Raw genomic sequence first — 16,306 nt, 5'->3', positions numbered from 1 at the left:
TACAAACCATGCCATTTATTTATCCTTCTCTTCTACGTTCTCCTCCTTTTTTATATTATGCACTGCAGTCTTAATTTAAGTTATTACTAATAGCCATAAACTACTGTTTTAATTCAATTTTAACTAACTGGTAAACCTATTCCAAACCAGCGTACATGCTTCTATTTCCCTCCCTTTTAGAAAATATTATACTTATGCACACTCACACTGTATATTTTTTATGCACTTTTCTTTATTTTTCTATTTGATTCTCAAATTGAATTTAATATATCCTTCTCTACTATTTTATTGTATTGTGTATATAATGTGCATTTTTAATTACTATTGCTACTGCTACACACAAATCCCCCCCTGGAGATTAATAAAGTACATATCTATCTATCCCATTTCCTAACCTCTGACCCACATTTCTATTTGTCTGTTATTCGTTCTCTCTTCCTTCTTTTACACCCCCCCCCCTCCATTCCGTACAGTACAGTAGATTACAGTACATCCAATCATGCACATTTGTGTGTGTGTGTGTGTGTGTGGTTATATGCATGATGTGATTTTTTTTGCCATAGCTTGATCCTACACAACGTGATGCAGATGGGAAGGCATTAGCAGTGTGTCCGATTCAGAGACAATGTAATGTACAATATTTAAATTGTATAAGCGATTTCTGTGTAATTCCACTTTATGGTTTTAATGCCAACCGTAAATCCTCCGTTGTGTGTTGTGTTTCAGTTTCACACTGAATTTCTTACTCTTATCTCTCTCTCTCTTCCAACCCGTCTTCCTCTCCTTCCTGGATGCATGGAGAGGCTGATACAAACAAGAAGCTCTCTCTTCCCCTTATTCCTGGGTTTAAGGGTTAATATCCACTAATGAGGTGGATTAAAGCTGGATTTTCTGTTTCCCCATGGGGGTGCTTTGGCTTTTTCACAATACTTGTGATGACCCTTATGTATCAATTTGATTAAGTTTATTGGCTTTACGCATTAGTAACCGGGTCATGTTGTGCATGTGCAGTCAGGGCCTTTGGCAGAAAAATGTGATCGAAAAAGCGAACCAGAAAGATATTTACACCATTATTGTACACGGTCTTTTGAAATAAATGTAAGGAAATAAATACAGTCTGCAGAGGAGCACCACTTTTGCCCTAAAAGATAGATAGATTGGATAAAATCTGGCTTATACAGTATATAGGAGGAGTTTTTTGGTAACTTGTGCCCTCGGTCCCATGTGAGCGCCAGCTGGAACCTCTCTTTTAATTTCCCGCCGTCTCTCTTCTCGGTTTGTCTCCTTTGTCTCCCACGTCTTCTCTTGTCTCACATCCCTCCTCCTCTGAGGCGTTCCGTCTTATTGCTCTTACCCTCTCTCCATCACAGTCCACTCCCGCTTCACACCTCCCTGTGCCGTTCTCAAGCCTCAGATCACCTCGTGCGCCAATCCATCTCCGTCATCCCACACACGGCAGAGATGCATTTTTATTACTCACCACAGCTGGAGACCACTTAGCCTCAGTGTTTATGTGGGATGTGTTTGTTATGTGTTCATTAATAATGTTCCATCATATAATTAACAGTGATGATATCGCTTCCCTTGAGACTTCTTTTCTTTTTTTCCCCATACTGACTTGGCTTCTCCCTCAAATAAGTTTTTTTTTTTTTTTGTTGATGTTGCTACCATTGAGATAAGAGGAATACAGATTTTGTGTGGGGCGCTCGATCCACATAGAAGGGCATGTGCAGGGGCGTCGGCGCACGGAAGTAAAAAAGTTACGAAGCTTGTGAACTGCCTTGTGAATTGCATTACACGTTTTACTAAGCGTTGCACGTACATCTATAACATTTTCATGATCTAAATTCTACCGTGTAGCGGGAATTCTCTCACTACTCTGAGTTAGAGGTTTAGCCGGAAGCAGCAACAGTTAAACTGGAGTGTGTTCATAAATCACTGTCACTTGAGAAAATTTGTTTACTGCTATGGGTCTCTAAAATGCTCGAGAGCCCACTGCACCTTCCAAAAATGTGGAAGGCTTTAAATGCCTGAAAAACACACACACACAAACACCTGCACACAGACACAGCTTCCAGTTGTTGTAAATCAAAAGTAGAACTGGAGCCAGAGGAAAATGGGACGAGATGGAGACAGAGATATAAAGACGGTCGGTGTCCATTAAGTAATGCGATGAGGTCTCAGCTAATTAAATCAAACTGCCGCTCAATCATTCAGTTCAGTAAGAACTTTAGGGCCACATGCAAACAAACAAACACACGCACACACACACACACGCAATGTGAAACTTATCCCATGAATTTTTATAGCCGACTTGATTCTGTTCGGGGCTTTCCAATCAACAATCCCTTTTTGTTGCAGTGGCTTTGGCTTTTATCAGTCTCCATTTCTGGAAGTGCAGGTGCCGTGATGGGGGAGCGTGGAGCGTGTATCTGTGTCGGTCTCTGTCGACCCGACAGACCGGGGGCTCTGAGGCCGTCTGTCAGACGAACTTTCTGGGGAGCAGGTGTCAAAAAGTAACACCGATGGAGAGAAGGCCAGACAGAAAGAGAGAGAGAGCAATGTAATAATAAGATAATGTGTCGTTTTGATGCAGGAGTGCATGTCCACTTCTGGAATAACTTTGGTACATTTCCATGGCATCCTGTGTTTAATTGGAAACTTCTTTGTATCATGGGTAATGATGTATTTGTTAAGAAACGCTAACGCTAAAATTTGTAATTAAATCGTTCACTATTCACCAGAGAAGAGCTTCACCTCAACACTCAAAACAAAAGTACCCTCAGAAGTAAATGTATTTGCTCTTTTTTTTAAATAGTAATGCCAATAGCTTTGTATAAACTTCTGAACAATAGAAATACAGTTCATTCTGAAGGGGGCATGAACATCTAACAATTTTCAATTTCAAACAGTTGTTCAAACACTTCACTCAAAAGCCTTTAATGTCAGCCTCATGCAAGGGGGAAAAGGTATTTAGGAATCAGCCTCTGGGAACCTGTCTGAACCAAATTGAAATCCATCCAACAGTGACTACATTGGCTTCTCTGGAACTGAACTGAAGAAGAATGGAAGGAATTAAACTTCCTAATACCTAATATTAATTACTGCTATGTTCACATGTATCATTTTAAAAACCAATGCGGGGATAGACGTTAGCCTCAATAAGATACATGGAAATTAAACATCAGCATGCATTCCAGATGGTTTATGTCACAGAATCCAGATGAGGGGAAGAGAAGGCTAAAAGGGAAGGGATAACTATACTGAGATAGAAGATGGCGAGAGGAGGTAACAGATGGAAGAGCTGCAACAGCGACAGCCCTAACTATGAATAATGAAAGCAGCACAGTGAATGTGTGTGTGTGTGTGTGTTGTCCGCATGTTTAAATTGGCTCAATTGATTGATACATATGTTAATGAAACCTGTAAATTATAAGAAATTAAACAGCAACGTGTTCTGTGGCCTTTGGGATGAAGCGTGGGCACATTGTGGGGAAGGTGGAGGAATAAAAACCCCCACGCTGTGTGGAGTGTGTGATGTGGAGCAGGAAAAACCTGAGCGCACGTATCCACTGTGCGCGTGTTCCTGTGGAGGCTTATGACTTGTCCGCGTGGGTGTGTGTGTGTGTGTGTGTGTGTGTGTGTGTGTGTGTGTGTGTGCGCTCTCGTTCCCCCCCCGAGAGACCTCAGTGTGTTTTAAGTCGTAACCCTTCACATCTCAGAGGAGGGCGTGCATTACTCATACTCCCTTTTCATCTCTCTTAGGCCCTATTCTCTCCCTCCTGTCCCGCCTCTTCCAACTCACTGTCACTTGACCACATGTTAAGCTCTGCCCCCCCGTAGTTCCTGCTGCTGCACCTGTCAATCTTTCCACTTCAATTAACATGTTATAACGGAGAGATGACGGGGAATGGTTGAATAAAAGGAAACGGCAATACGACATATTTCATTTTCGCCCTTCCCCCTACTCAACGGACATGTTTTTTTTCCCTTCTTTTCCTCTTATGTTTCACATCTGACGAAACCTCTTTCTTATCTTTTCTACCATTTCTGAGAGTTGGCTTCGCAACAGGAAGTTGGAAATAGCAAATGCAGCCGTAGCTCACCGACTAAAAACGATGTGCTCCCACTACACCGCGGGGCCATCTCTCTCTCTCAATACCCTCTTCCCTCCTGCTTTTTTCTTCTTCTTTGAGCCGGTGTCTGAGCCAACATGGCCGACAATGACACATAGCTGATGGAAATCAACACTCTTTTTGTCTGTTGGGTACAGACGTATTGTTGAGATGGAGAATATATACACAGACAGAAGGAGTCCACATCGATGTGAAAAGGACCAAAAAGTTACACATGCCGAGAACATTTTGTTGCAACAGGCATTTTGGAATAAGTTGTTAGTAGTGTTGTATCATTAGTGTGTAAAGCTTTGTTTTTTGGGGTTAAAAAACATTCCAATCAAAGTTCACATTAAAAGATTCTTTGCCATGTCATCTATTTTATCTCAGTCTACTGAAACACTGCTATTTTTTTTATTTTTTTGAATCCCTAAAGCCTTATTCAAATGTACTTGTTAAGGTCCGCTTGCGGTACACATTGCCTTAAAACTGTTTTGGTGCATTAGGGCTTCCCCCCTGGGAGCTCCTAAAACCTGAAAATGTCTTGAGTGTGGCGCATTGCATCATCGTCAACTGGAAACAAACTTAATGAGGGCCAGTGAGGGGAAGAAAGCCGCGACATGGTGTCCCACTGAGAAACTTGGGCTTAAACCTTTTCAGAGGGCCTGTCATCATCTTCTGCAAGAGCAAAATTGACAACATAATTATGGTCCTTTTTTGTAATGCATCTTATTAGTTATTTAGTAGGTTGTGATTGTAAGGAGATTATGTAGCAGCAGAAATGTTCTCCTGTCTGCATGTTTTCTGACGAGTGACGTTCCCTGTTTTAATGAACTGCTCCATGTAAACTGTTGTCATGAGCGTAAACCTTAAAAGTGTATTTATCTGGGATTTGCTCACCGAGCCTCATCTTTCTCGCTGCTTTCTAACAGGAAGATCATCAAGGTGAAGATAATTGACGATGAGGAGTATGAGAAGAACAAGACCTTCACCATCGAGCTGGGAGAGCCTGTGCTGTTGGAGATAGGACAGAAACATGGTGGGTGTCTGTGTGCGTGTGTCCGTGTGTGTGTCCGTGTGTGTCCGTGTGTGTGTGTGTGTGTGTGTGTGTGTGTGTGTGTGTGTCTAGAGTCTCCAGCGGGGGAACACACTGACAGAAAGGATGGACTCTACATGTCATATGAATAGATTGAAACTTGCATTGAAATCACTGATAATAAATAATAGCATCCCAAATATATATATATATATGTATGTATCAGGAATACAAGAGTAATAAGGCTTAATCACTGTTTTTACCTAATCAAAGATATATTGTATATATATTTATACATATATACGTTCCTGCTTTTTTCCTTCTCAGTCATTTCCCACTTTCTTAGCCCGTCACATGTCAGCCCTTCTACTTTTTTTTAAGCACGTAGGAAGCTTCAGTTGAAGTTTTAAAAGGCTCATTACAGCAGGCAGACAGCGAATCTTTGGCAGGTGACTCAAGGCTAAAGAGAACCAGCGCTGAGTCAATAAGTGATTTCTGCAGCTTGTCCTGCTGTGACATTTCTGTTTTATTTCCACAGAAATGAGCAATATGACAGAAAAGAAAAAAAAAACTATATGGAATAACTTTTGTTGAGTCCTTTCACTTTACAAAGAAATTGTCTTTGTTCAACCCTTTCTTTCTTTCTGCCCTGTGCCATTTGTGTAATTTACAAAATTATTAATATACATCTGACCATTACTGGTTCTGAATCAGGGGTTTAAAGCCCACACAATCCTTATCCTTACTCATACTTACTTATAACAAATATTGATATATATATATACATATATATATGTAAATATATAATGACTGGAAGAAAGCTGTAGTTTCTGAATTAGAGGGTGTCAAAAGACATGTTATATCTGTGAGATAATGTAGAACTGTAAGATGTTTGGTCCACTGAAGCACGTGCCATAGGACTGCAGAAGCTCAAAACAGCATAGTTCATGAGTTCAAACTGTTTTCATCACTTGCACTATATGTTTTGATGGTAAAATTTTTTATCAACTCTGTACCTGAACGCTCACTTTGTCAACAGAAACGCTGCTGCTCCGCTAACATGATTTTAATTCTACGCCTCCTCTGTAGATAAAAGTGTCAGAGCTGAGAGGCGTAAAGGTTTGTCATGAAGAGACACAGCTTGTGCTGTGTTTAATCACAGAGGAAATATAATTGTGACGTTCACACAGAAGCACACTGAGCCACGCGCATCCGGTACGCAGGTTTTCAATTACAGCAGGCACACAGCTGAATTAATGAATGACTATCTCTGAAGTATGAGGTGCAGACATATCATAATTGGGAGATTATTCAAGGATATTCATGTTTATAATGACAGCGGAGGCTTAGATCGCCTATTTGGCACATCAATGTTTGAACAATAGCAGTTACAGCATAGACTTTAACAACTGCTTGCACAAAGTGTTAAACACTGCTTTTGCAAAATCAGACTAAAGAAAAACAGTTTTATATATATACAGTATAAATGCCAGGCTAAATCTGAATGAATGAATACTGTGCATGAATACAGCACACTAATCCTACAACTATGGGGAGTCTACCTGAGCAGAGAAGGAAGTCGTTCCCCCTCCGTGTGTGTTGTTATCCGAGCTTCTCCCTGATTGGTTGACAGCATTTGGTGGGTGCTTGTGCATGTGAGCGCGCCCCACGCGCTACCTCACCGCCACCTTTTTGCAGTGTTGTCACGACGATGTCATCGGTTAAAAAGCGATGGACGTGACTTTCAATGTCACTTTGCAGCATCATCCTTCTGAACACTTCAGGTAAGTTCTCAGTCGATTGCACAGGCGCTATTGTCTCTCTCTAACAGCATTTAAGAGCTAATTTAGCTAATGACCCGCAGCGAAAAAACATTGAAGGAAGGTTCAGTCATATATGCCGGATCTCCTCTCCTCTGTGGTCATGCAGGGGACTCCAATGAGAACAAGCCGTTGGTGGGAGCAGAGGAGGAGGAGGTGGCCAAGATGGGCTGTCCAAGCTTGGGCGAACACACCCAAGTCGAAGTGATCATAGAGGAGTCCTACGAGTTCAAGGTAAGCGTGTTGGTTTCTGCACATGTTATATTAACATTTCCATATAAATGACTTACTTAACCATCTAGAAAATTAGAACCACATTGGCTTTGTTGTGTAATACATATTGTATATTAGGCGAACTTTGAATATGATGAGTTTGATCACTACAGACAACTTGAACTTTCATACAGCACAAACTAAAGGCTTCTGTCTCAGCTTGCCTCACACTGTACATCGTCATGTCATTTGTGTTGCTTTTTCATCCATTCATTTAATTCAAAAAGATTTTGTCTCTTGTGTGATTCAGTTTTTGTCTAAAAAATGTAACCAATCACATTTTTGCTGCGCATTTCATTTGCTCATTTGTCCATCTGTGTCATTCTCATTTGTCCATCTGTGTCATTTTGTGTGTGTGCGTCTGTGTGTGTGCCTGAGCAGAGAGCAGTAAATACGCTTCTTAGGCAGAGTGAAAAGGTTATAAAGGCTTCGTCACCCTTTAGTTTGCTTCTGCATGCAATGACAGTTCTTCCATCTGCTCCTAATGCAATAGTGCATCTTTGTGATGGCGTCTCGGTGCAGTGTCACATTCCTATATATATATATATATATATATATGCAAATCCTTAATTGAGAATTGCAAACACTCGAATTGATTTGAAACCCCTTGTTGGGAAACTATAAGACAATAATCCAAGCACCTGACAGCTGAGACGCGATGATAATTCTAATTGAATGATTTCACTCTTCTGTGTGACTGCGAGTGAATTAACAACTTGAGGATTGTGTCTTCCTTGTTCTGCCTCGTCTGTCTGCACTTGCATATTTGCTACGTGTGTGTGGGTGTGTGTGTGTGTGTGTGTGTGTGTCTGTGCGTGTGTATCTAGAGTACAGTAGATAAGCTGATCAAGAAGACCAACCTGGCCTTGGTGGTGGGAAGCAGCAGCTGGAGGGAACAGTTTGTCAATGCTGTAACTGTCAGTGCAGGTAAAACACACACACACACACACACACACACACACACGCTTAGGCATCTTTAGCATTCTTCAGACGATCGGCATGTCTGCACATTGTGCCCTTCCGGTTCATCATCTCAGTAATGAATTTACTTGTCCTCACCGTATCCAGACAGCGGCTGGGATTATCCTTTTTCAATGTCTTTGTGATACAAAGTTTAAGCATGTTTTGTTTGCCAGACACCGAGCAGACACCCGAATGAGACTGTTTAAACGCTCTGCATCTTTAACCAATCACATGACGACAGAAACAGGCAATTGGTATAAGGTGGCTTATGAACTGTTATACACAGCATGTGCTCGCTCAGTATGCACACTGCTTCTTGCAGGGAATAAGGCATCCAATGGCATTTTAATTGCATTTATATCTGCATATCTATCTATTCATGATTCATTACTTATCCAATATAACCCATACAGGCAATTCCCTAATTATAGTTTAACCCACTGTAGAACCACGATTAGCCCTTTTTTGGATTTCAACATTTGATATACTGTGAAAGTCCTGACCTTAAACCCTGTGTAGTTCATGTCAATTCACTCCCTTCCTCCCACCCCCCTTTATTCCTCCCTCTCCGTCTCTCCCCTCAACGTCGGCGCGCTCAAAGGAGATGACGACGAGGAGGAGAGCGGCGAGGAGCGGCTGCCGTCCTGCTTCGACTACATCATGCACTTCCTCACCGTCTTCTGGAAGGTCCTGTTCGCCTTTGTCCCGCCCACGGAGTACTGGAACGGCTGGGCCTGCTTCATAGTCTCCATATCGCTGATCGGCGTGCTGACGGCGGTCACCGGCGACCTGGCGTCGCACTTCGGCTGCACGATAGGACTGAAGGACTCGGTGACGGCCGTGGTGTTTGTGGCGCTGGGAACATCAGTGCCAGGTGAGTGGTGGGGGGGGGGGGTTAATAAATGTGTAAAGTTCACATTTTGTTCACAGTACATCATTTCCTACTGACATTAGATAATATTCAAGCCCAACCCCCCCCCCCCCCTCCCAGGCAGTAGTGAAGTGTGATTCATATTTCTTATCCCAAATTTCCAATGTGCCAGACGTACAAACAATAATAGATGAGTTATCGTCTCTCTTCCATCTGATTTCAATAGCAGCCGCCCTCAGTGGGCTCGCTGGCAATAAAAATTGAATTGTAAAACGTCGGCTCCTCCTGGAGGGGATGCGTTGTTTCGGGGCTTTAATTCAATTCCCTTCCTCCTTCCTCTCGTCAGCCTTTTTATTCCCCCCCCCCCCCCCATGATTTATAGAAAATGCTCTTTGGTGCTCCCCCACGCTCCGTGAAGGCTCGAGGCGAGGTTTGAATCCTCTAGCAGCTCGATAACGATGCGTGCCGGGTTTTTCAGCTGTAAAAACAGATTCTATATCCATTATTAGTGTGTTGGTCCTACCACAACTCACACGTCGATGAGCATTTTTTGGGGCTTGTCTTGTTTCCCCCCCCCCCCTGTTCTGAATCTTTTTCACTTTTCTCATGCATTATCTTTTCCCACACTTCTCACAGTTGCGTCTCCCTCGCTCGCTCGCTCGCTCTCTCACATTCTCATTCCCCGTCTCGCGTATCTGTTACGCTTGATCTCGTGCCCCATCCCGGGTCAATTTATCACCCTGCCCTGGCGTTACCTAACTCATCGCTCGCTCGCTTCCCCCCCCCCCCCTTATTGGATGTTGGGTTCTCGCTGTTGTGTCATCCATCATTCTGGCCCGTGTGCTGCGGTTGCCAGGTAGATTTGGGTGGAAATGGTTTTGCTCTGTCGCGGTGACGTAAGTGAAGCGTGAAGCATGTCCTTTAGTACGTTGAGACCCCCAGTGATCTCCTTAAAGCTTATTAGAAACACACCTCTACTCTCTCTTGCACCCTTTCCTCCTGAGCCATAATACGTGTCTGCATTATTACTGAGAAGGCACCAAAGGATTATTCAGCCAATTTAAGCCCGATTTGCAGATTGAGACAATTAGAGGACAAATGCTGGTCACGCATTTTTTCTTGGACATGATCATTAAAGGGTCAGTCGCCCCAATTCAAAAACACTTTCAAAGTAGTACTATTACGGTCCCACACTACCTAGGCTGGTAATGTGATCATATACAGTAAGGGCTAGTGCACAGGATTATGATTATTTGAAATTCAGAATTTGAATTACAGTTATTAACGTAGGCCCAGGTACACATTTTTTTACCTCAATAATTGGGATCTTTAGGAACGTGATTCACAACAGCTTGTGAATATACAACATAATAATCATAGACTTGCTGAATATTAAGTATATGATGCAACGGTTTTCTTGTAATGTGCAGTTTTATGACACAGATTCAAATTGAAAATCTCACGGGCCTCTGTGTCAACACACATCAACTTTGTTTGTGTGTGGTCTTCTACCAGCGGAATTAAGATTCATCCCCTCCAAGAAAGTTTGACGATTTTTCTTGAATGTTGGGACTGGAATTTGAAATAATCTTGCTGAGATTCACATGAGAATTGACACTTATATCACTCAATGTCTTTGTCTATGAATAGAAATAAGCCGAGACGGGCATGCGATTACTGGCAGCTGGTTCCCTGGTGTTCGCTGCCAACCCAGTTGGAGAGTCTCTGCTTTTTACCCAATATCTGCAAGAAATGTTCAGCGCCTCAGAGCTTCTCTTACGTACCCATATACGTATGCAACTAAAGCAATTTGCAGCATAAATTAAACCCACATTTGTTTCATCTGAGGCTGATGACGATATACAACTACGGATCACAGAAAAGAAGGAAGTAATCGTGGTTAATTTTATACGTTTAATTTTCAGAATGTAGATGGAAAATGACGTACAACTGTTGTTTTTTGACTGTGGCTGACTATTATATCGGTTAATCATTCGGGAGCTTTTCATATGCTTTGAACCCAATAATCTTCATTTCAAATGCTTGTTTCCAAAACAATCAAAATAAACTTGGCTATTTTTGCTAACTGTACTGGAATACTTACAGGGACAACAGCTGGTAAACCAATCAGCAAACGACCTTTGCATAACAGTTAGCAACAACTAACTCAATAGCAAATTTCTGTGTCTACTTTAACTCGGAGCCAAGCATTTTAAATGATTAATGCAAAAGTTTTATTTCATTTTGAATGTTTTACATACACTCCTTGTGCCAATATACATTTATATGCTAAGTTGTGTTTTACAACGGAGTGGGTGACTGCAAACTGAGCAAGTCCCCCAGTCAGAGTCATAAGAATAAGAAAAAATACATAATGTCCTTTTTACGATTGGTCAGAAAATTTAAAAAAAATTCATCACCTATGATTATTGACTCATAACAACTTCCTGATATCCAATTAATATGTAATTATTTCTATAAATACCAACAACTGTTTACACTAACTGCTTCTAAGTGGCTTGTGTTTCTCTTTGCATGTATGCCACATCATGTTTACAACTGTGTCACAATGTGTTAATGCAGGAAGGCAAACGTATGGTCCTGCATAAGCATTGTTTAATACTCAATTTTTACGTTGGGGTTTCTTCCTCGGGGCCTTGTGAGAAAAAATATTGTTAAAAATCATTTCCATTACAGTTATCACCATCTAGTACATTTTCATGTTGCAATTACCGCTTCAAAGAATAAGAAACCCTACACGTCGTAACTCTGCCTTTCTGATCCAGACACATTCGCCAGCAAGGTTGCCGCCATCCAGGACCAGTACGCCGACGCCTCCATCGGCAACGTCACCGGCTCCAACGCCGTCAACGTCTTCCTCGGCATAGGCGTGGCGTGGACCATGGCGGCCGTCTTCTGGCGCTCCAAGGGCGAGGTGTTCAAGGTGGACCCGGGAAACCTGGCCTTCTCCGTCACCCTCTTCACCATCATGGCGGTGTTGTGCGTGTGCACGCTGCTGTACCGGCGGCGGGCGTCAGTGGCCGGCGGCGAGCTGGGCGGACCGCGGACATGCAAGATGATAACGTCGCTGCTGTTTGTCTCCATGTGGCTGATTTACATCCTGCTGGCGTCGCTGGATGCGTACTGCCATATACCGGGGTTATAGGTGGAGAGGGGAGTGGGAGAGAACTGCTGCCAATAGGAAGAAAGAGAGAGAGAGAGAGAGAGTGAGTGGTGGAGGAGTCTGTAGATAGGTACGAAGGTAGATGAGTCGTAGGGGCGGATCGATGTGGGCAAAGTTTGAAAACGTTTTCAGTGTAGAGTTTATTCTTTGTATTTATTCATTTGCTGAAAAGATCGAGATCATCGCAAAACACTAAGAGTCTCAAACCATATCCAAACATGAGTCGCATTAGCAGCTCTTGAAAGAAAACCCGTCATCTATCCACTGATGAAAAACCTCTAGAATAATAAACCCAATAAATTTACATTTTTTAACAGAGAGAATTAATGAGAAAATTGCAATGCAGGTTTTAAAGAGCGTTTTTATGTTGTCACCTCAATCATCCGTGATGATTGGTGGACAGCGCTGTTTAATATAAATAAAAGGCTGATATTGTCCCAGTGTAGTGCCAAACCAGCAGGAGAGCAGAGGAGACGGACACCAAGGAGAGCCGTTGGCCGGCTTCTGAAGAAGAAGAAGGGTGAAAGATAAAAGCCAAAAGTGAGAGAGCAGGCTCGAGGCAACTAAACCAGAGAAAAGTCTGGATGAAGTCCACGAAGAGATCAGAGAAATACGAAAATAAGAACAGATGGGCAAAGCATTCTAAATCTCGCTCTCTCTCGGTTTTTCCGTCTCCACTTTCCCGGCCTCGCGAGTTTGGTGGATCCTCCCATGTACCCACTGAACTCTATCTCATACTACCAGTGAGTTATTACTTTTAAGCCCCGTACCCCCAACTGTACACCTAAACACACACACACACGCACACACACTTTGGGGCCCTCAGGTGAATCTCCTGTGGAAGACCATTCACTAACTTGTGGGTGAAAAGGCAAGATAAAAACAGACTATTGGTGTTTTTTCCTTCTCTTCTTGAATTCACTGTGCAAAATAGTTGTTCCACCCAACAGCACAAACACACACACACACACACACACACACACACACTGTATTCTGCATTTCCTACAAACACTACTCCATCCCTCCCTCTTGCCTTACTCTTATCTCCCCTGTAGGAATTGTCTTAAAGTTGTGATAATGAAATGCTGTAGTCACTACCAACCAACCTTCTTTTTAATTAAGCCAATCCCAAGCCCCGCTCCTTTAATGCCAATGAAAAGCCTAATTTCTCCTACAAAGACCTCCCCCCCTCCCCCCCCTTTTTTTCCCCCCCCAAACTTTGATGGCGTCACGTGTTGATGTTGTTAACAGTGCAATTGTAAAAAATACAAAAGACATGACTGTAGATTGGAGGGCTGGAGATAAATAACCTTCAAGGTGTTTGTAAGATAGAATGTAACATGGAGGATCAAGATGTTGGATCAGCACCCGGGATGAAACTTCAAAAGTGTGACGAAGAAGCGAAATGACTGTGTGATAAGCAGCGAGTCATAAGTCGCCCCCCCCCCCTAGTAATAGTTGTCTTTTGTGCAATGAAGGAACGCCGTGCACTACACTCTGTGATGTACACTGTTTTACACTCGATTGCATTAAGTGGCGGGGAAACAGACGTTCACAGCTGAAACTGGAACCTGATACTAAACGATGTAACGCCAAGAGACATCAATGAACGGGACAAAAATGGGACCATTCAGAAAGAAGGATTACGCCAGTTGTGACCTCGACAACCACAAAGAAGACGATGGCGACTGCGGTGTTGATGAAAAATGAGAACTATGACCGTATACAGTGTTTCTAATTGTTCATGGTAATATAAAGAAACTTTTATTGATGTGTGTGAGAAAAACATTGACATTTAATTTATGTGAAGTCCCCCCCCCCCCCTTTTTGTAAGTGGATGAAAAGATAATCCTTTTACCTCTGCAAAACCATGCAAGAATACATTTAAATAAAATCCTTCACAAGGGAAAAGGCTGTAAGATGGTGCACATGAAAGCAGGGTTTCAGAGACAGAGAGAAGAATCGAATGCTTTGAGGGAAATGTATGGCAGCTTTGAAACGTCGCAGGACTGTTCTGCAGCAGCTGTAATGTTGGGACGGTGCTTTGTACTCAAGAAAAAAAAAAAAATCCTCTGCTATCCAAAGATCTGTCAGAAGAACACTGTCACAGACCACCATTCATTTTCATGGTGCAGTTCGACCTTGCAGGCGCTGTACGAGTCCCGCCAGCTGCTCGATGTAAAAGTACAACTTCAAAATCTAAATTTATCAAGGTGTTTACACTGCGGATAAATGTGCTTAAGCAAGTGGTAATTTCAATGGATATGAGCCTGTGTCATAAGCTGTGCAAATGTGTTGTGTTTTTGTGAAAAGGTTTGTTGATTCAGCCATTGGGTGTGTGAATGTGAAAGTAAGATACCGGGAATAGCTTCACAAGAATATTACGCCGCAGATTATATGAAATCTACCATGCTGTTATCTTTTGTATAAACTCCACATTCGCATTATGTGGAAAACGCAACACTGGGGCCGGAATGGATGTGGACAGGAAGGATGGCGTATGGTTAGTCGGTGCAGATCATTATATTAGACGTATTTCTTTTATTAACAACATCGCGGAAGGCAAAAACTCGTAGGAACTCCAAGGAAAATCCAGAGGAAAAACAATAATTTAGCTATATGTTATATTCTAGTTGACTAAAGGGAAAATGGGGCTGAAAACAACAATTTACCTGCCTTGTTTCTCTACCCACCGCTTTCAGCTCAATGTAAATGCAGGCTTTACAGAAACAGCTCGGCCTTGTTAACGTTGCAACCCGAGTGGTGTAGTTGGAGCGGAAGGCCATCGATCTGATGGGGGTGAAAATTCCCGTATGTGCGTAATCCCTCGGTCCAAAGTGACGTTCTCAATGCGACGCCACTTCCTTCCACTCTTGGTCGGCTGTGAAGGAAATGAGAAAGTTCAATTTAGTTGTAGGATAATCTGCAAAAAGCAGTCGTGGCCTTTCCTGGCCTGGAGCCGTTGCATCCGCTCGTCACCTCTTAAGCCGCTCTTGCTCTACCCAAAGAAATATAATTGTTTCAACATTGCTGTCTAGAGATTGGAGACAAGTTTGTAGACCACGGAGGAGATGCCCTGCATCATGTAGACACTCCTCAGTACCAAATTTCATTCAAATCCATTCAAAATTTGTCTAGACATTTCACATTTAAACCCGGTCATGGCGGACAACTCAAAGTCATCCTCCTGGCAACGTGCTCCTGGCAATCTGTTAAATAGCTGCAGAGATATTTCAGTGTGATCCATAGTTGGAGACTGGCCTGGGGACGTTGTGATCCCTGACAAAGCGAATGTCCACTCTGGAATGTTATCTTTCCCCCATAAACCAAAAGATTCCTGAACAAATCCCAAACGCCTGTACTTCCACCAGCTGTCTGACTAACCATCACCATCCTTGCGTTGTCTTGGCTACTCCCCCTCGTCCCTGGGGTGCTTGTCGTCGTGGCTGCTGGCTCCCGATGAGCCAAACTGTGCTTCTCAACGGCTTGCCCGAGACTGTTTCCAGTTTGAGAACGAGGGGGCGGGTCAACAGAGCCGCTGACGCCACGGTAACGCAAGAATCCCGGGACCGATTTAGAACGATGGGCTTTGTGAAGGTTGAAAAGACAAAAGGGTGTGAGTCTTTGTGTATCTGTGTACACGTGTTTCAAATGAGTGAAGAAACGCAACCGTATTTCTAGTCTCTAGCCTGTTGCTTAGCGACCATCTATCTGCAAGCCGTTGTCTTCTTGACTGTTACTGGTGTGTGTGAGAGACATCGTGTGAGTGTGTGTGTGTAATATTCTCTTTTGATGTTTCTCATTTTATCTGCTTGCCCTTCCAGTGGTTGTGACAACTCTCATTCCCTTTTTTTTCTCTCTCTGCGGGCATGTTTCAGCATATATTATGTATATGTTCATTGTTTTCATCAAGTGTGTCTCGCTTTTGTTTGTATCACCATCCGTTGTGTTTCATTCCACGTCCCAGTCATTTTACACTAACACAAACCGGGTTGGAGAATGTCCTGAGATAAAAAACTGAAGTGTGATTATTTCATTGTTAAG

General features: G+C 42.7%; 1 protein-coding gene across 1 annotated transcript in view; it reads left to right on the top strand.

Moving 5' to 3' along the window:
• slc8a4b (solute carrier family 8 member 4b) overlaps nucleotides 1-14,984 on the top strand; it is a 68,535-nt gene extending 53,551 nt beyond the window's left edge. The window contains exons 12-16 of the mRNA XM_037478151.2: nucleotides 5,048-5,154; nucleotides 7,081-7,205; nucleotides 8,072-8,171; nucleotides 8,809-9,081; nucleotides 11,865-14,984. Coding sequence (XP_037334048.2) covers nucleotides 5,048-5,154; nucleotides 7,081-7,205; nucleotides 8,072-8,171; nucleotides 8,809-9,081; nucleotides 11,865-12,244 — 985 coding nt within the window. The 3' untranslated portion in view covers nucleotides 12,245-14,984. The remainder of the gene's footprint in view (nucleotides 1-5,047; nucleotides 5,155-7,080; nucleotides 7,206-8,071; nucleotides 8,172-8,808; nucleotides 9,082-11,864) is intronic.
• The last annotated feature ends 1,322 nt before the right edge of the window (nucleotides 14,985-16,306 follow it).

Source organism: Pungitius pungitius, chromosome 1 (assembly GCF_949316345.1).
Source record: "Pungitius pungitius chromosome 1, fPunPun2.1, whole genome shotgun sequence".
Taxonomy (NCBI): Eukaryota; Metazoa; Chordata; class Actinopteri; order Perciformes; family Gasterosteidae; genus Pungitius; species Pungitius pungitius.
This window is presented reverse-complemented; position numbering and strand designations above follow the sequence as displayed.